This window comes from Sphaerodactylus townsendi, linkage group LG01 (genome assembly GCF_021028975.2).
Source record: "Sphaerodactylus townsendi isolate TG3544 linkage group LG01, MPM_Stown_v2.3, whole genome shotgun sequence".
Taxonomy (NCBI): Eukaryota; Metazoa; Chordata; class Lepidosauria; order Squamata; family Sphaerodactylidae; genus Sphaerodactylus; species Sphaerodactylus townsendi.
In genome coordinates this window covers 90,457,304-90,476,792 of record NC_059425.1, presented here as the reverse complement: position 1 = coordinate 90,476,792, position 19,489 = coordinate 90,457,304, and the positions used below count along the sequence as shown (strand labels likewise).

Here is a 19,489-nt window from a genome sequence, read left to right as displayed (position 1 = left end):
AACACTGTTTTGGGGGGCACAGAGCACTGCTGCATCGATTTGGCAGTGGCGCCTGTGCGAAGGGTCCCCGCCAAAATGGTGTTTTACTGGGCTGAAGGCGTTGCTTTCTGCCTGTGCAGAAACAGCCCTGGAATCCCTCTGAAAACAGTGTGGCAACACAGCAGTGGAGCCATCCCCAGCTGCCACAGCCTCAAGATTGGGTTGCCTGTGATGTAAAACATCCCAGTTTTTAGAGACTCCTTTGGGAAGAGACAAAAATACAAAGTTTATGTGTCAAACTATAACCACATTAAAATTTCCCCTTAGTCAAGAAGCTTACTGGTTGACCCTGGGCCAGTCTGGGTCTCTCTCTTCCCTGTAGGACTGTGTTCAAGGAAATATGAAATGGCTATGACATGATGTTGCATGTGCTTGATACTCTTTCAAAAACTTTTAATACACTAAGTATCTACAGATTAAATAATCTTTAATTTCTAATCATTTAATTTCTGATGCTCTGGTAGCAATTCTTTGTTCATTAATTTGTGTATTTCTTGAATTATCCTTTTGACATTTATTTCATTCCTAGATGCTTCAAGTGCAGCCTCATTGAAAGGAAATATAAGGACAAAGTCTCCCACTCGTGGGAATGGTCTCCTTTCTTTATCTGAGAGAAAGTATGGAGGGATAGCTGGTCTAGGGTTATAGAACTCAGGTGAACTGAACCAGTGGGCAGACTGAACAGGTTCATACAGCGAATGACTAGTTCTTAATGTTTGTTTGCTTTTATATTGTGGTTTTGATTGCAGTGGCATTTTCGGCATGTTCATCCTTTCACGCAACTGAGAAGTTAAAGTTTTCTTGGGATAAGCACTGCCCGTTCTACCAAATATTTGGGATTTTTTGTTGACTTGCAAGAGAGATGAGCATGGGGAAGTAGTTGCAGATTTGCTTCCTTTTCCACTAGCTAGGAAATCTGAGGAGTCCTTTGCTTGTGTAGTCAACAAAGATTGTGATCGATTAAAACACGAAACTCTCCCACCAGCTCCTTTGTGTTTTCTCAACTGGTCATTCTCCTTGTAGTTCAGCAAGTCAATAATATCATGAAGTAAACTTCTCTTCACAATTGCATCAATGGCACAGTCCAAACGTAAGCTTGGGCTATGATTGACTTCCAGAAGCCAGGGCTTCATTTTTTCATCAACCAGGATGTCAAATCCAAAGAGTTCAAAGCAGTTAAATGTAAGAGGTACTGATGGAGTGATGGCAAGCAAGGTCAGTATGACGATGCGGTTTATCCTCTGCCATAGGCATACATCATCCACATTGCAGCTACGTAGGTAGGCTCGGAACCGGCTGAAAGTCCATTTGCATCCCGAGCCAATGACATCTTTATCCTTTCTGTATGAAGGCCCAAATTTATTGATACTAGTGTTGGTCAAGTGGGCATAAATGTTGTCCATGGACTCAAGGTCAAATTTCTCTGTTGCAAACCTCACCAAACCTTCTTCATAAGTATAAATAGTGAGGGGACAAAAACTTGTGACACAGACATAGAGACGGAGATCCCATTTATATCCAGAAATAAGCAAAGGATTACTGATGTACTTCTGCACAATTACCATGCAATCATAGACAAAATCTTTAATGTCCTGGAAAATGAGTATTCCTCTTCCACGAGATCTAGCAACAGGTTTACAGATCCAGTAGCTCAGCTTTTTGCCTGGTATCTGCCTCTCTTTGGTGTATTCTGTTATAAATTTAATGTAGTCATTTGGCATGATGAAGGCAACTGGACTGAACTCATAGAGACTTGTCCCATAAATTCCCTTCATGCGTTTCAGGTGCCGGGCCAAATAATCTTTTCGAGTGATCCTGATTGTTTCTGGGTGGTGGTTGAGTCGCTGCCATGGCTTAATACTTCTGTGGTCTGTCATCCGGAAAGGGTAATTTTGCCAGTACAGATTCCAGTCTTCTTTGTTTTGCTCATGCTCATCATACTCAATCCAACCGCGTTCCAATAGAACTTCACGGACTACTGCAGGAGCACCATTATGGAGCCGGAAAACTAGTGTTTTAGCATTCCCTCCTGCATTGACTGGTTTTGCTGTTGTAGAGCTTTTGCTTCCTGGAAAATCAGAAAGGGGGTAAATTGTAGGGGTGAAGCAATTAGTTGATTAAATGCCTTAAATAATTGATTTCAGCTTTTAAAAAACTGTTTACCTAAACTGTCACCTGCACAATGTTAGAAAGATCACTGGGGTGCTGTGTGGTTTCCGGGCTGTATGGTAGTGTTCTTACAGCATTCTCTCCTGTTTTGTAATTTGTTCTAGCAGAGAATGCTGCTAGAACACGGCCATACAGCCCGGAAACCACACAGCACCCCAGTGATTCTGGCCGTGAAAGCCTTCGACAAAAAAAAAAGATCATTGACGGCATTATATAATGAGCATGGGAGCACATTTCTTGATTCAGAGCAATAAAATTAAAAGGAAATTTTCTCCACAAGAATGGAAATTTGATTGAAGTCAAGTGACTGCATTGCTATTATTGGATCTGTACTGTACCTTGTCAGGATATTGCCAGGCACAGTCAAGATCCTTGTGCATGTGTGCATACACTCAGATTCTTTCAATTCCCAGCCAAAACTGAGGGTTTTGAATTGGAGCTGGGCCAGGCCCTGGAATGCAGGGGTTTGTTCACCTGACAAAGATAATACTTCATGCTCCTAATTATTGTACCTAGTCTGGTCCATTCAGAGGTTCATCCTGCATGTGAATCATAGTGGGTGATATTGTGCAAATACTCCTGAAAATGTGCAGCACAAATTCCATGTTGAGGCTTCATTTTCATGGAAGGAAATTCCAGGGCTTTCTTGCCTATTAGCCTCTTCACAGAAGAGGCACCACACGTTATCTTAGGTTCAAAATGGAACATTTCTCATGCTTGAAGTCCAAAGATAAGGTCAGTTGTTTTGCATAGTTTGCAGCAGGATGCCAAGCTAGACTATTCATAGGGAGCAATCCAGAACAGATCTATTCAGTAGTATATCCCATGTTCTTCAATGGGCTTACTCCCAGGAAAGTGTCCTTAGGATCGTAGTCATGTTCATATACTTATCTAGCAGCTTATGAAAACACAAGCCATTGAGTCTATGGAAGACTACAATTAAAAATTCAAATACCTTTTCTTGGAGTCCTCTGACCAGCCATAACTGCAGTACTGTGACTATACAGAAATTACAAAAATATATGAAATATTACTGTAATATACAGCAACATTTAAAATGTGCAAAATATCATACAAGATTTATTTCATTTGTTGTCATGGTGGCCCAGTGATTGCTGAGAGAGGGCTACTTGCCTTGTAATTGTTTTTTACTTGGAATTTCACTCTGAAGTATTCCATGTGCCACGCACAGCATACAATCTACGAAAACTTAGTAGCGATTGTTTTGCTGAAATCAAGAAGATTGGGGAGGAACTGGGGAAGTCCCTGCTAGTTAGCCACAGCTGAATAAATCTCACAAAGTTTGCTTTCTTCTCTGCACACATATATTTAAGACCAGGACATGCTCTTGTCCTTCAGCCTTCAACCTTATTATAGAGGTAGGCAGAAGTTCAGTTTGTGGAGAGAAAACTGTTTACCTAAACTGTCACCCCCTTAATAATTTGAAGCTTTCCTTCCCTTTTATTTGTGTTGCTTTTTTTCTCCATCTGTTTTTGTTAGCCACTTTGGGTCTTAATTGAAGAGAAAAGAGGATTACAAATATTCTAAATAAATAGATAGTAAATTAAAGTTATTCACAACCAAGACCCATTCCATTCCTTTCTATGCAACTGAGAGTGAAACAAGACAAGATCCTGGAAGGTCTGTAATAGAATCATTCCAGCATGTTTAAAGATTAATAAGGGTGTGAGCATGTAGGGGTATGTGTATGTCCTTTTAGATTTGTGAATCAGCACCAGGGAAGAGTTAAAACACCTCTTCCCCACACTTGTGTCACTTTGATCTAACTACCCTGCTTTGATTAGCATTTTTAAAACACTGGTCCAATAGCAAGACCATTGTCTTGTCTTTTGTGAAACTTGGGGCTAACTTTTCTGTTCTGAGCTCTTTGAGTTAATGTGAAGAAATAGGTGAGGGAATTTCAGATTCTGTTAAGAGTTGGATTTTGAATTTGAGTTTAATATTTGGAATCAATGTTGTCATGGAGAATAAGGATGCTAGAATAACAACCAAAATGGGACTGTGCTTCAGATAACAAACTGAAAACCTTTCAGAAGAAGAATATTTTTCAGTGTTGAGGACTGAGCTCTTGGAAACCCAATACTTAAGAGCATAGAGAGATGATGAACATTTTAACTGCACAATGACCTACCTATCTGCTGCCAAAGTTGATGATGTCATACATGTCTAAATAGACTAGTAGATGGAGCAAGGGACAAATTAGCTGTGATTCATGTTGACACCAGCAGCAACAATGGGGAATGTAGTTGTGCAGTCTTCCTTCTTACAATTCAGAAGTTTTAAATGGTGATGTTTTAATGATATCCAGCCAGATTAATTTTATTATAACAATCTTCCTTCCAGATTATTATCCCTAAGGAGATACTTAATCCCTAAACACCAAACTTTAAATTTAGAGACAAAGATTTTAAAAAAAGAAATAAAATTTGCAAACCTTATTTCTTCTGTTGCTGTGCAAAATAGGCTAATTTGGGGATTATGATCAACTTTTTGCCAGATTGACATCTTCTTCAGTGTCTTGTGTTAGTGTGGAGGTGCCTTTGTCCTTCCATTCTGAACTTCTGTCATTGGAAACAGAACTAAGAATGTATATTTCATGAGTTCTAGATCACCATAGGAACTTGGGAGTTGCTGCGTGCCACACACTACAGCATTCTGTTCCCTATTTCCTTCTTTCCTATTCAATCATTTTATGATTCAATCAATCATTTTATGATTGCAAAGAAGTATATCTGGTCATTGTAAAAATTAATGATGAAATATGTTTTTTTAAGTCACTCCTAACTCATCAGGATGCATCCCCAGGTGGTTCACCTGATTTGGAGTAGCGAAAACACTCCCCTGCAGGATTTTGCACTCGCTCATTTTACCTGTGGTAAGCAGTTTAGTCTTCGTGCACCAGAGGTCTGTAGTCCAGGCAGATGCTGTGTTAGCATGGTAATTATCTGCTTTGCATGTATAACTCAATTAAATGAAAAGCTATGCAAATGCAGGGTCACATAGGCAAGATTTTTTTTGCTTCTCAGCCTCATGTTTAAATATGGCCATAGGTGGTGGGGAGGAAAGAGGTGGAGAGGGAGAGCAGAGTGAAGCAAAATCTTCTTTTGCTCTGCTTCTCTCTTTCTCCCTTCAAGTAGGGTTGTCAACCTGGCTAGGGAGATTCCTACAGATCTGAGGATGGTATCTGGAGAAGGCAGAGCTTGGGGAGAAAAAAGCTCCGTGCCATTACCTCCAGGGGAACTGGTCTCTGTATTCTGGAATCAGCTGTAATAGCCGGAGAACTTCAGACCCTATCTAGAAGTTGGTAACTCAATCTCTCTGCGATTTTTCTTCTCCAGAGGCACACTTAACATTTGAAAACCAATTCTGAAAAATTTTAAATAATGTTTTTTTCACTTGAAATGTGGATCATTTGGCAACAACTACCCAGGGAAAGGATGTGAAACTGTAAGTCAGCTATAGTAATAGGCTCATTCTGCACATGCAGAATAATGGACTTTTAAACTGCTTTCAGTGCTCTTTGAAGCTGTGCGGAATGGCAAAATCCACTTGCAAACAGTTGTGAAAGTGGTTTGAAAACGCATTATTTTGCGCGTGTGGAAGGAGCCATAGTTATCATTCCCTAGAGGGATAAAAGTGTACTTTTCATTCTAAAGTTTTTATATTAATTTATATAAGAACACTTTATTCTGGACATAATCCTCAGCCCATTTGCTAGGAGGCTGTGCTTCTCTGGCCTATCTGATTTGATGGTTTCTGACATACTCTTTGAATAGAAACTGATCTTGTCATTTCCTGAAGCATTTCATAAGTACAAAAGTAATACAAAAAGCTGTGTTCTTTTTGTCACCATATGTTGAAAGCCTAGGTGATGAGAATGAAATCCCTTCCAAAACAAAGTTAATTGTTATCTATATTCTAAAGAACCAAGACAGTCAACTCTTGAGAATACTTAAATCCAGAAACTGTACCCATTAATGGACAAGACAGATATTTCTACAAACCTGAAAAATGTCCCATAAAAATCTGCAATCTAAAAAGAAAAAAAATACACATTGGGGGTTAAAACTCCCCAAATAATAAAAGGATTGTCTGTAGCTTCTAGAAACATTGCTAGACAACCACATCCTTAGTTTCTGTCAGTAAAAGGCAGGGAGAAGAGGACTGGGCCCTTTCTAGGGCCATTTTGCCTTTAAGGGAGTACTCACTGGGGAAAGGGCTGGCAGGAACCACTTGATGACTTGCTAACTTACCAAGTCTGTTTGCTAATGTTCAGCAGCAGCTATCCTATGAAAGCCAGTGTTGTATAGTGGTTAGAATTTCCAACTAGGACCCTGAATTTCTGTTTTGCCCTGGAAACTCACAGAGTGACCTTGGGCCAGTTACACACTCACAGGCATGGCCAAGAATGGCAATTAGGAGCATCTGGAAACCTCTGGTGAGCTGATGGTCTCCTGAAACACCCCATACAAGATGGGAGATGCAGTGCCCAGCCTCTCTGAGGCAAGGCAGGGGACACGTAGCCCCAGACGAGAGAAAGAGGATGGAGGAGATAACTGCACTTAACTCAGCTCATTCAAAGTGAGGCAAAAACTGATGCACAGCCCAGTCAACTACCATGTGAGGCAAGGCAGACATTGGTGCCCAGCCTATACAAGCCACACATAAAAGGTGAAGCAGATGGCTACACCTTAGCCAAACCTTGCACAAGATGGGAAAAAAGATAAATACAGGTGGCTTGGTGGATGGCAAGAAGAAAAAAAGAGGAAAAAGCTATGGGGGTTCTCAAAGAAGAGAAAGAGGAAACGGTGGAGGAGACGGAAGTTCATCCCACATGTCTTTGTAGTTCTCTCTTGTATTGTATATTACTTTAACTCTGACAAATAAGTATATTTATCAAAGGGCCATTTTGAAGACCAGAGGGTGGGTTTTGTCCATCTGCGCTGTTCACTGCTCTTTTCTGTAAGATTGGCCATAGTTGGCTTTGTGCCTCCCAGTTGATCCCAGGCTACCTTTCTGCCTTATAACAGGCTGGTGCTGAGACTGTGTCTTTAACTACCTAATAAATTCTGAACAGTCACGAGTTGACCCAACCCACCCCAAGCCTCTTCACTATGCGTGTTCTCTGTTTAGTTTTTCTGGTCTTCCCTCTTCCTTAAGGAAAGTAGGATCTGTATTCCTCAATGCAAAAATATTCACATACCTTTCCTTTGGGAGCTTCTCTGTTCTGGTACGGCTGCTTTGCCAGCATAGCAATGACTCTCGTGTTCACCAAGGCAATACATTCAGCAGCACTCGACCTCAGGGCAAGAGTATCAGTTAGCTTGTGCTTTTGCTTGAGTGTCCTTTTGAAAGTTCAGAAAGCCACAGTCAGCTCTGGCTTCTTCTTGCCTGGATGTCTCAAAGGGCAAGGGTTGAAGCAAGGTTGCCTAGCAGTACAAAACAAAATCTTGGGAACAAAGGCATATGTTTTATTGTCACAAGAGCTTCCTGCTTTCCTTTTCGTTTCCCTCTTTCTTGGAGTCATTTCTGACATTTAAAAAATTATTTGTCAGTCTATCTAATGTTCTGTAGGATCCATTTCCACTGTAGGGGAAATACATCTCTTTCCTGTGAACATGTTATTGCCTGAATAGCAGTGCTACTAGGAGCGTGTATTTCTGTTGTAGGTTTTTTGGGCTGTGTGACTATGGTCTATTAGTTTTAGGTTTTTGTTTTATTAAATGTAAACCTCGCCCTCCCCAACCAATGGCTGGGCTCAGGGCAGCATAAAACATGTTTTTAAAAAATCTCTTAATAATAATTCCTTATTCACCTCTTCTTTTTAAAAATTCAAAAAATTCAAGAAATATCATAGACCTATGGAAAACCACCCATTCCACCCCGAACATAGAATCCACATTTAAGGATTGTCCAAGCGTGGGAGAAACTAAGAGGAGGTGGTACAGAGTGACAACTATGTTGATTGCTGATTGTTGTTATAGGGGGGGTAGCAAATGGAGTCAGGACATATGAGTAGCCTCAGCCAAAGACCCAGTGGAACATCTATGTGTTACAGGCCCTGTGGAACTGTTTAAGGTCCCACACGACCCTGGTGTCAGCCGGCAGAGAATTCCAGCAGGCTGGAGCCAGGGCAGAAAAAGTCCTAACTCTAGTAGAGGCCAATCACACATCCTTGGGGTCAGGGACTACCAGAAAGTTTTATCAGAAGTCCAAAGTGTCCTCTGTGGGCAATATGGAGTGATACAGTTCCAGGGCCTTAAAGGTTAAAACTAAAACCTTAAACCTGATTTGGAATTCCCCCGGCAACCAATGCAGCTGCTGCAGCACAGGCGTTATGCGCTGTCTCACTGACACTCCAATGAGAAGTCTAGCTACTACATTCTGGACCAGTGTCAGTTTCCAAGTCAATCTCAGGAGCAGGCCCACGTAAATCAAGTTAGAGTAGTCTAGCCTGCATGGAGTAGTCTAGCCTGCATGGATCACTATGGGCAGCTTGGTGCGGGGAAGGTAAGGGGTGAACTTAGGCCTCCATGGACAAGGCTTTTTTGTGACTTAGGCCTCCATGGACAAGGCTTTTAACAGATGCATCTTGTACTGCACCACTAAATCATGGCAATTGGAAATCCTCAGATGACCCACCCCATTAGCTGACCCACCCCAGGGATGAGATGCATTTGCATGTGGCTCATCTCAGAAATCAGAGTGAGGTAATGCGGTGAGAGGAGGGGAGAAGGAAGGAGTTTGTTCAGGATATTATTTGATGACACAGAAGTTCTTAACAACTCCAATAGCTACCTTGTCACACTACATAGGGAAGTCACTGAAATCCAAAAACACCAAGACAGTTTCAACATAAAGGAAAAGAGTCTGAAAATCAACAAAACCACGTTACTGGTGCTAAAAACACACACACACAACCAAAAATCAGGGAGCTATTCAAATGCTATTCAACATTCCACCAGATGTTACTTTACCTTCCCACCCACCCACCCCCTCCCACACTTCACTTCATTTCTGCCTCACCTCACTTCATTTCTAAGATGAGTAACATACATTCAAATCACTAGGACATATGCATACACAGGTAACTGCAAATGAACTCCACCTAGACACATGCAAATGCACCTCATCCCCTCCTACCTCAGAGGTGGACAAACCAAATACCCAACTACACCAAATGCTCCACACTGTGCCACAGAGAGAAACACATCATGTCACTTCTCTGAAGATGCTGGCCATAGATGCAGGTGAAATGCTAAGAGCTAAAATTCCCAGACCATGGCCACACAGCTTGGAAAACCACAACAGCCAATTGATTCTGGCTGTGAAAGCTTTCTACAATACACTATCATATTCTGCTGAGGCCTGTATAGAAACTTCGGCAGCGATAAGGAGTGATCCACCCTACCAGGAATAACACCATTATAACAGTGCTGTTTACACCTGTGCTTGAGGCCCGGAGTCAGGCTCTTCCCTTCAGGCTTTGCTTCTTGTTCATAATCTATTTTTATTTTAGCAATTTAAGTTGCACCTATACACCAATATACTTCTTTGCCAGCTGCAATTACCAGGTTACAACAGCCTACTTGGTTCTTGAAAACAGTTTCAGAAGGGATGTTCCAGGAGACAGAATTGATCAATGCAGAGATCAGGTTTCCAGCTTAACAATGTGGTTCAGCCCAAGGTTTAGTATCAGAGTTTCAGCCAGAGGAGTGGCAGCCGTACTTATTGCGACCACACCCTACAGAATACTTTGGGAGCTTTTGGGAGCCTTGCTCCTAACGCTTCAGCCACAGTCCTGCAACAACACATCTTCTCTGTCATCAGGCAGTTGACACTGGGCCAGGAGACAAGAGCTGCACTACCTAACTTGCAGCTCCATTCCCAACCTCTTCCTACATCACTCCAAAGGTGTAGGTGATTTTGGAGAGTTGGGAGCATTCACCTGCCATTAATCTGCTGACTCAGGACTGGAGTGAGGGCATGATTCCATGTCCAGCTCTGGATGTACCTCACTGCCTTGCTAACTTCCTTCTGTTGGCTCTGGACTAACTTCCCAGGGTCCTTCCTTCTCTGAGGAATCCCCACTGCCTTCAAGTCCTGACTGACCCATGACTACTGAGGATTCTCCATTCTGCACTTATTGTCTCTAAGAACAAAGAGGCATGTGCATTGGAAACAGTTCTCCCCCATGGGAATTTTACTCTGCACATCACCCAAGGGTTTTAAAAAACTGATAATAACTGTAGTGCTACAGCAATCGCTAATGTTAACCAGTCCCCCTGCCAAAATAAGCTACTAGTAATGTGGCAGGGAAAATGGCAACTGTGTGGGTCTGAATGATGCAAAGATCATTTATTTATTTTTTGAAGCATTTCTACCCAAATAGGATCAACGAGACATTTGAACATTAAATGAGGCATGTATATGAAGTTAAATTTTATATATAATTATATATAAAGTTAAATGTGTGTGTGTATAACTTCACAAAAGCAATGAAAATATGTAAACATGACAAAGCTGACATAGATAGGACCTTTGAAAATGTGCGTTTTCCCTCTTGGACTGCGATTGGGAAAGGCAAATTGGGGAAAGACTATATCAAGGACAGAAAAAAGATGATTGAAACATTATCAGACCACTTCAAAAATGTTTTAAAGTTTGGTAGGAGGAAAACCTCCTTGTGGAAGCTGCCTAAATATTGTGCTGTTTGGCCTTGGGGGTAAATAGTGATTCTTATGTTACAGAAGCAGCTTGTGATCTAGTCAGGTACCGGTCTGGTAACGTTTGTAGTACATCCCCTAGTTAATTAGGCAAACCCTATGGAAACCCTATGTGCATAGCCCAATTCCAGGATGCATGAGTGCAGAATGCTAAGGAATCAAGCTGAGGCTGATTTGTTATTGTTACAAGAGCAGCATGGGATGAGGATGGAGTTAAAGCAGTTTTTGTGCTACTTTCCTAACATCACCTTGATTCCAGTGGCGTAGTGCCAAGGGGGGGTGCACAATGAACTGGGCACACACCGGTGCCATGCACATGCGTGGTGAGGGCAGGGATGGGCGTGGGTGGGCATGGGCAGGGCAGAGGCGCAGGGTGCACACATGCCCCGGTCGCAGTTCCCACTCACTGACTTATTATTACTAATTAAGTAGAATTCATACTTTTCTCCACTATATCAATTTTCCTATGCTCCTAGTCTTCAAATCTACAAATCATCAGTTTATTATTTTTTTTTGCATTAAGCAAAAAGTCTATTAGGGGTTTTTAGTTATCAATAAACTTAGATTTTTTTCTGATCAAAGAAATAAGCTTAGTCATCTCATCCAGTTCCAATATCTTCTTAAATTATTCTTCTATTATGGGTATAGATGAAGTCTTCCATTTTTGTGCATATAATATTATTGCTGCCAATATCATTTCAAAAACAAAATTCTACATCTTTTTTCAAACTGTCTCTTTGTAAGACTGAAAAGGTAAACTTTTGGTGTCATTTTTATATTAGTATTTACAATCTTCTGGATTATTAAATGTATTTGTATCAAAAATTTCTTAATTTTATTACAATCCACCATAAAATGGTAAAAAATCCTTTATTAGGTTCACATTTCCTACACACATTCAGAACATTTTAATACATTTTTGCCAGTTTCTCTGGTGACAAATACCAGTGATACATCATTTTATAGAAATTCTCAACAAGTAATTAAAATGCAGAATTTGCTGCCAGAGGATATAATGATGGCATCGATCACTTTGAAAGTCCATCAGTGACTACTAGCCATGGTGCCTGAAGGGAATCTCCACAGTCGGAGGCAGTAAACTTCTAAATACTAGAGATAAGATGCATGGCCTGAGGCTCTACAGTGTGTTGTTGACCCTTCACAATAACTGGATGGCCACTGTGTGAGACAGAAACGTTGACAAGGTAGACCACTGGTTTGATCCAGAAAGAATCTTATGTTCTGTTGTTCATAATTATTTGCACTAAATATCAAACATGTCTCACATCTTTAAAATGTGACATGTCACCCAGGAATCTTGTGTGTGAAAAAATAATCTTTGCTTCTACTAGTCTGGTAAGAGAAGTGGTATGCTTGTAAACTGTTTGCCACTCAGATGCAAGAAATAGTACAGAACAAGATTAATGATTTCCCCACTAAAGGTAAAACAAACTAAACACAAAATCTTCATGAGTAGCGAGAAGATTAACTCTGCATGGATAAAGTTTATAGTATTTTAAAGTTTTATGAGAAAAGCAGCTTTTGTTATTGCTTTCCATCCGTCCTTTCTTTCTATTCAGTTTTGAGCCTTTAGGAGAAGACTTCCTGGGGCCCTAGTTCTGTGGGGTGCTGCTTTTATTGACATCAGCCCTATCACTAGTATCCCAAGAAAATCCATGCATAAAATTGAAGTTAGTAGTGGGACAGCATTGCACCTTACATATTTGTTTGTGCCTGCTTGTTCGGCTCCTTATTGGTAGTGTTGGATATTCCAGAAGTCTTGGATTCCAGGTACTCAACTGTTCCATATAAAACAATGGCCACCACCAGTACAGCCAAGACAATATACAGTTTGATGTAGACTTGTAAGAAAGTGCTATAGCCAAAGGCGATGACAAATCCCAGTGATTCCCACAGGCGATAATTAGCAAATGCAGCTTCCTTGTGCTTTTCAAATAAAACACTATAAAGAGCTGTAAGACAACAAAAAAGGGCATAAAATATTTGAGGCCTACATTTGACATGTAGATGAAATTAAATTGTTTTCTGGCAACATCATGCTGACCAAGTGGTAGTTTACAATGCCTATGCTTAAATGTAATATGATCTATTTACAGTTTGACTGTCTTGATTATTTGAATGTACCTATCACCAGGCAACTAGTAGGAACTTGGAACAAAGTAATCTTGCTTGTTTGAAATCTCTTTTACATGCCTTTCAAACATTTCAGTTAGTGGAAGAGGTAGAAGAAAAGTGTTAGAACTATTTTAAATTACAGCTCAGAGGCAAAGAGCTGAGATTTGACCTGAGAGCTTAGTATTCTGACAGTCAGCTGAAGGTTCATGTTGTTATTTTGAGGTACTTGAAGGTGAAATGAGTAGTTGTATTCTCTGTTGTAGAAGTATGGTTTTGTTTTTGCTATGCTTCAATTGCACATTAAAAATGTTTTGCAAAGTTTCTATAAGTCTGAAGTGCTTTTTCATTCACAAGAATTTAAACCCTGCAGTGTTGTCTAGAGACTTCTCTTCACTCAGGGAAATGAGGTTTACCTAACAACAGATATACATCCTTTCTTCCAGAGTAACTCATAAGAAATGGAGCCGCTAGATCTTCATTTTTAAAGTATTAATGAATGTATTAAGCATTGCCATTTTCCACTTCAGGTTCAGGTTGCCTCATTCTATCATTCTATGGAGTGACTTAAACTGCAGAGAAACTATTTGTGCTGCAGCAGTCTAAATTTGTTGCTATTTCTGTCAATTGGAGCACAGCCTCGAAGGCAGTGGTGGGATTCAAATAATTTAACAACCGGTTCCGGTGGTGGAATTTAAACAATTTAACAATTGGTTGTTTACAAGCACCATTTTAACAACCAGTTCTGCCGATGTGGTGCAAACCTGATGATTTCCACCACTGCTCGAAGGTCTGTCTCTACTTGATAGGAAACTTCTGTTCCTTCAGTGCTGGATATCTCTGTGCTTTCCTTCCTAGTTTCTAGGAAGCCGTGGAGGTAGCTATCACACAACAAAGGTGATCCCCATGACTGGTTAGCCTATGAAAACATACACTGTTGACATAAAGTATGCTTTGAGCTGCAACAGTCAATGTACAAAGGCTGATTAGTTTCTCAGGATGATCCACAGACTATGTACCTGTGTTTTGATCTGGTACTATCATTTATGTTAATAGTTTGAAATGGCATATTTGTGAGGCTGCTGAAAAGATATCTTGCCTAGTTTTTAAATTGTTCAGGCTGCATTGATATCCCTTTAAAAGAAGAGTGCTAGAAAATGGAATCATGTTCTCTCCCGATTAATTTTATCGCATACTGGTAAATGATTCTGTTTATGCAACTGTGAGAATTATGTGAGAATTATAACTCAAAATTCATACATTGCTTGCATGGAAGCAACATCTAGATAGAACCCAAGGATATTAAACAGATTCAATACAATATATTTTGGAACACCAACATTCATTTGTATGCATAAACATTGGACAAATTTATCCTTTAAAAATTAAGAATATATTCTTTGTCCTCTAGAAGGAGCTCTTGCTCAATATTAGATTGCAAATCTCTAAAATAATTTTTGAACAGTGGTGCTTAATATTCAATGCCTTAAAGTCTCTTTGGAGGGAAAAGCACTTCAATTAAATGCTCAGTAAGATTTGAGTAAAGAAAGTAGTTCCTAAATAAAACTGTTCACACAAAACGGCTCAGTTCAGTTCCTCAAGCCTCACTGGTTGCACAATCCAAAAGCCCCAGAGTTTAATGTTAATTTAGGTCTGGAAACTGGTTTAATGGCAGGACTCTGTCCTAGGATGTGAAATAATCATAATACATTAGTATGCATATTTAGAAATTTACTACTACTACTACTACTACTACTACTACTACTACTACTACTACTACTACTAATAATAATAATAATAATAATAATAGTTGGATTTATATCCCCCCTTTCTCTCCTGTAGGAGACTCAAAGGGGCTTACAAACTCCTTTCCCTTCCCCCCTTCACAACAAACACCCTGTGAGGTAGGTGGGGCTGAGAGAGCTCTGAAGAACTGTGACTAGCCCACGGTCACCCAGCTGGCATGTGTTGGAGTGCACAGGCTAATCTGCATTTCCCAGGTAAGCCTCCACAGCTCAAGTGGAAGAGTGGGGAATCAAACTCAGTTCCTCCAGATTAGAGTACACCTGCTCTTAACCACTATACCACTGCTGCTCCCACAGAAACAGTAGTCATTCATGAAATAATGAAAATGTTCCAAATCCAAGCAATTAAAAAAAACACATCCAATTGGCCTGTTATTCTGTCACCTCACTGTCTGATTTCAGTTTTGTGGGTAGCAGTAAGGATAGGGATAGAAGAAGTAATGGTACGTGCAAACACATACATAGCAAAGGCATTGGGAAGAAGCCCTGCCAGACAGGCATTCTTATGCTCAGCATTTACACTTTGAATTCATCATCGCACCCCATTACACACATTGGGTGGACTTTCTGTTGAAAAGTGAGTCCAGTTCTCAAAGGAAAGAACTGTTATAGATCTCATTGACTTATTGGGAACTCAAGACCAAGGACCCTGGAGCTTTGTGGATATGACACCTTGAACAGAGAAGAAACACAAAAGAATTGAAAATTCTGTCTTGCATATCCCAATCACAAACTTTTTTACTACAAATGTTGAATTTTGACTAATTATAATCAGGATTGCTGGACATATTCCTAACAAACCCACAAGTGGGAAGTGGGAAGAAGACCCACAAGTGGCAGTGGGAAGAAGACTTGGCCAGGAAGAGCAGAGTGACCTGCTGGTGTTCATTTTGGAGGGCTTTTCTCAAAGCCACAGCTTTTAAAACAGTGTATTTTGACAGGGGTTATCTCTTTTTCTCCTTGTAAGGCTCCTGTGAGCTAAGGCTGCTGAATCTGGAAGGTGGGGCTTAACAGGGGTTAACAGAGTTCATCTCTTGTTCCTCTTTGTCCTAAGAGGTGCGGCTTTTGTCCTGAGAGGTGGGGCTTTAGTTCAGTCTCTGGAACCAGCGGCGCACGCCTAATGGCGCGCGCAATTTTAATTTAATTTTTTTGTTTTTTAAATTAATAAGGACATATTTGACAGATAGTACGTGCAGATAGCTCCAGGGGGGGCACTGACTAAAAGCTTAATATTTAAATATCTAAACAAATCAGATATGAAGGCAGAAAGCCAGCAGGGGGATGGGGGCTTTCCAGTGTTTTGCACTGAGTGTCACATGTATGACTATCTGCCACTAGGACAGAAGTCGTGGGTGTGCCCTCGCTGCAATGAGCTCCTGGCACTCAAGGAACGTGTGCGTTCTCTTGAAGCCAAGGTGGCAGACCTGGAGAAGCTGAAAGAGGCAGAGAGGGTGACAGACGAGGCTTTCAGGGACTTAACAGCCAGGTCCCACTCCCAAGGTGACATCTCTTCAGATGTCATGGAGAATGAAGTCTTGGGGACGTAGGGTTCCAGTCTGAGGTGGGGGAAGATGCTCCCTTAGATGGGATCCCTTACTTAACTGTCGATCAGCTATCCTCTCGAGACGAGGATACCCCCGGTGTAGGTGGGGGGCTCCTTGTAGTGGGTGATTCGATCATTAGAAATGTAGAGAGTTCGGTTTGTGAGAGGCGTGATGACCGCGATGGTGACTTGCCTGCCTGGTGCTGGCAAGGTTGCGGATGTCATGCTTCTCGCCTAGATAGGCTTTTAGACAGTGCTGGGGTGGAGTCAGCAGTTGTGGTCCATATTGGCACCAATGACATTGGAAAATGTAGCCGGAGGTTCTGGAAGCTAAATTTAGGCTGCTAGGAAACAGGTTGAAGTCCAGGACCTCCAAGGTGGTGCATTCTCAGAAATGCTACCCGCTGGGTAATCTATTGCAGGGCTTGAAGCTAAGTGTGCTGGAGATACAGGGTCTCAACTCGTGGATGAGAAGGTGGTGTAAGGCAGAGGGTTTCAGGTTTGTCAGGAACTGGGGAACCTTTTGGGACAAGGCAGGCCTGTACAAACGGGACAGGCTTCATCTTAACCAAATAGGAACCAGGCTGCTGGCGCCAACATTAAAAATAAGGCAGAACAGCTTTTAAACTGATCACTGGGGAAAGCCGACAGGAGCTGAGGTGACTTCGAGTTCTGAATACAGTATCTATGGGGATGCAGACAGAGAGGGAGGTTTTTCTAAATCAACCACATACAAGCGAGGACATAGCAATGTGCATGTGACAAGGGATAGTGTCTGCAAAAGACTTGAGGGTAAAGCACATAAATCCCAGGTTAAGGACAGAGACAGGGTATACAGGTGTCTCTATGCTAATAGTAGAAGCATTCGACCTAAAATGGGGGAGCTAGAGTACAGAGTTTTGAAGGAGGACTTTGATATAGTGGGCATTACAGAGACATGGTGGAATGAGGAGAACCAGTGGGATGCTGTTATACCAGGCTACAGGCTCTATAGGAAGGATAGGACAGGGCGAGCATAGTATCACATAAAATAGACAATGCAAGGGGAGCTGGTTCCCCTACAGAATCACTGTGGATATCAATACCAGGTGTGAAGGACAGTTTAATATTAGGAATATATTATCGTCCCCCAGACCAAAGTGCACAAGAGGATTCTGAGATGGAAAAAGAAATTAGAGAGGAGCCAACACAACAAAATGTAGTGGTAATGGGTGATTTTAACTATCCCCATATAAACTGGAAAAATGCATGTTCAGGTCATAGTAAGGAGAGAGCATTCCTGGATATGCTAAATGACTGTGGCTTAGAGCAGATGGTTGTGGAACCAACCAGGGGAGAGGTGATCCTAGATCTAATTCTATGTGGGACCCAGGACCTGGTGCAGGAAGTCAGTGTTGTTGAGCCAATAGGGAACAGCGACCACAATGCTGTCAGAGTCAGTATCTCAGCATGCGAACAAGTGGCAACTACTAATGTAGTTACATTCGCCTTCAGAAAGGGAAATTTCTCAAAGATGAGGGGGATAGTGCGCAGGAAGCTGAAAGGGAAAATCAAGAGAGTCAAAACTGTCCAGGATGCTTGGAGGTTATTTAAAAACACAGCAATAAAAGCTCAGCTGGAATGTGTTCCACAGGTTAGAAAAGGCAGCACCCAGTCCAAAAGAAAGCCACCATGGTTAACCAGAGAGGTTGAGGAAATTATCAGAAACAAGAAAATGTCTTTTAGAAAATGGAAGTCCAGTTTGACTGATGAAGAATATGAGAGGGAACACAAATGGTGGCAAAAGGGAAGCAAGTTAGCTGTAAGGGAGGCAAAAAAGGATTATGAGGAACGCATGGCTGTGAACATCAAGACCAGCAACAAACAGTTCTTCAAGTACATCAAAAGCAGGAAGCCAGCAAGGGAAGCGGTAGGCCCGTTAGATGACAAAGGAACAAAGGGTGTGCTAAAAGATGGCAGGGAGATTGCAGAGAAGCTGAATGAATTCTTTGCATCTGTCTTCACCCAAGAGGAGGTGAGGAACATTCCTGCACCTGAACCAAGCTTCTTAGGAGGCGAATCCAAGGAACTAGCGAAGATAGTGGTAGACAAGGAAGAAGTTCTGGCAGCCATTGATAAACTAAATGTTACCAAATCCCCTGGCCCAGATTGCATTCACCCAAGAGTTCTTAAAGAGCTCAAGCATGAAATTGCTGATCTTCTCACTTTAATATGCAACTTATCCCTGAAATCAGGCTCCATCCCTGAAGACTGGAAGATGGCCAATGTCACACCAATCTTTAAGAAAGGATCTAGGGGGGACCCTGGAAATTACAGGCCAGTCAGTTTGACATCTGTTCCTGGTAAATTAGTAGAATCTATCATTAAAGATAAAATTATTAAACATGTAGAAAAGCAAGACCTGCTGAGAAAGAGTCAGCATGGCTTTTGCAGAGGCAAATCCTGTCTTACAAACTTACTAGAGTTCTTTGAGGGTGTAAACAGGCATGTGGACAGGGGTGAACCGGTGGACATTGTCTACTTGGATTTCCAAAAGGCTTTTGACAAAGTTCCTCACCAGAGACTGTTGACTCTCTCTCTGTTGCTAACTCAGCAATGAAGGAATAAGAGGGGAAGTCCTCCTATGGATTAAAAACTGGTTGAGGAACAGGAAACAAAGGGTGGGTATAAATGCGAAGTTCTCACAATGGAGAGATGTAGGGAGTGGTGTCCCCCAAGGATCTGTATTGGGACCAGTGCTCTTTAACCTATTCATAAATGACCTGGAAGTAGGGTGGGTAGCGTGGTTGCCAAGTTTGCAGATGATACCAAATTATGTAGGGTGGTGAGAACCACAAAGGATTGCGAAGAGCTCCAAGCGGACCTTGATAAATTAGGTGAGTGGGCTAAGAAAGGGCAAATGCAGTTCAATGAAGATAAATGTAAAGTGATGCACATAGGAGCAAAAAAATCCAAACTTCACGTACATCGCTACAGGGTCAGTGCTATCAGTCACAGACCAGGGAAAGGGATTTAGGCTGCCTTAGTTGATAGTTCCATGGGAATGTCAACTC

General features: G+C 41.4%; 2 protein-coding genes across 7 annotated transcripts in view; both read right to left on the bottom strand.

Moving 5' to 3' along the window:
* Window positions 1–408: 408 nt before the first annotated feature.
* On the bottom strand, window positions 409–7,570 carry TTLL2 (tubulin tyrosine ligase like 2). 3 transcript variants are annotated; one of them, XM_048487374.1, is made up of 4 exons: window positions 7,433–7,570; window positions 4,664–4,790; window positions 3,164–3,207; window positions 409–2,107 (listed from the first exon to the last, which is right to left on the bottom strand). In XM_048487374.1, the coding sequence occupies exons 2-4, from the start codon at window positions 4,732–4,734 to the stop codon at window positions 474–476; spliced, it is 1,749 nt and encodes a 582-aa protein (XP_048343331.1). In that variant the 5' UTR covers window positions 4,735–4,790; window positions 7,433–7,570; the 3' UTR covers window positions 409–473. The 3 variants fall into 3 exon arrangements, with proteins under 3 accessions (XP_048343331.1, XP_048343325.1, XP_048343338.1); XM_048487368.1 differs by having other exon boundaries at window positions 4,664–4,808; window positions 7,433–7,544; XM_048487381.1 differs by lacking the exon at window positions 4,664–4,790 and having other exon boundaries at window positions 7,433–7,550.
* Window position 7,571: 1 nt separating this feature from the next.
* Window positions 7,572–19,489, bottom strand: part of UNC93A (unc-93 homolog A) — a 50,642-nt gene continuing 38,724 nt past the window's right edge. For 3 of the 4 annotated variants that reach the window (XM_048487405.1, XM_048487399.1, XM_048487392.1), the window contains exon 9: window positions 11,830–12,928. In XM_048487405.1, coding sequence (XP_048343362.1) covers window positions 12,672–12,928 — 257 coding nt within the window. In that variant the 3' untranslated portion in view covers window positions 11,830–12,671. Of the gene's footprint in view, window positions 7,679–11,829; window positions 12,929–19,489 lie in introns of those variants that run through there. The other variant, XM_048487412.1, reaches the window with a different exon arrangement.

What these genes read in the sequence shown, in the direction of transcription:
- TTLL2 (XM_048487374.1), bottom strand. Translation starts at nt 4,734, where the DNA reads ATGTCAATCTGGCAAAAAGTTGATCATAATCCCCAAATTAGCCTATTT. An exon ending in ACAGCAACAGAAGAAATAAG is followed by an intron (nt 3,208 to 4,663) that starts GTTTGCAAATTT and finishes ATTTCTGTATAG; the next exon opens with TCACAGTACTGCAGTTATGG. An exon ending in TCAGAGGACTCCAAGAAAAG is followed by an intron (nt 2,108 to 3,163) that starts GTATTTGAATTT and finishes CTGATTTTCCAG; the next exon opens with GAAGCAAAAGCTCTACAACA.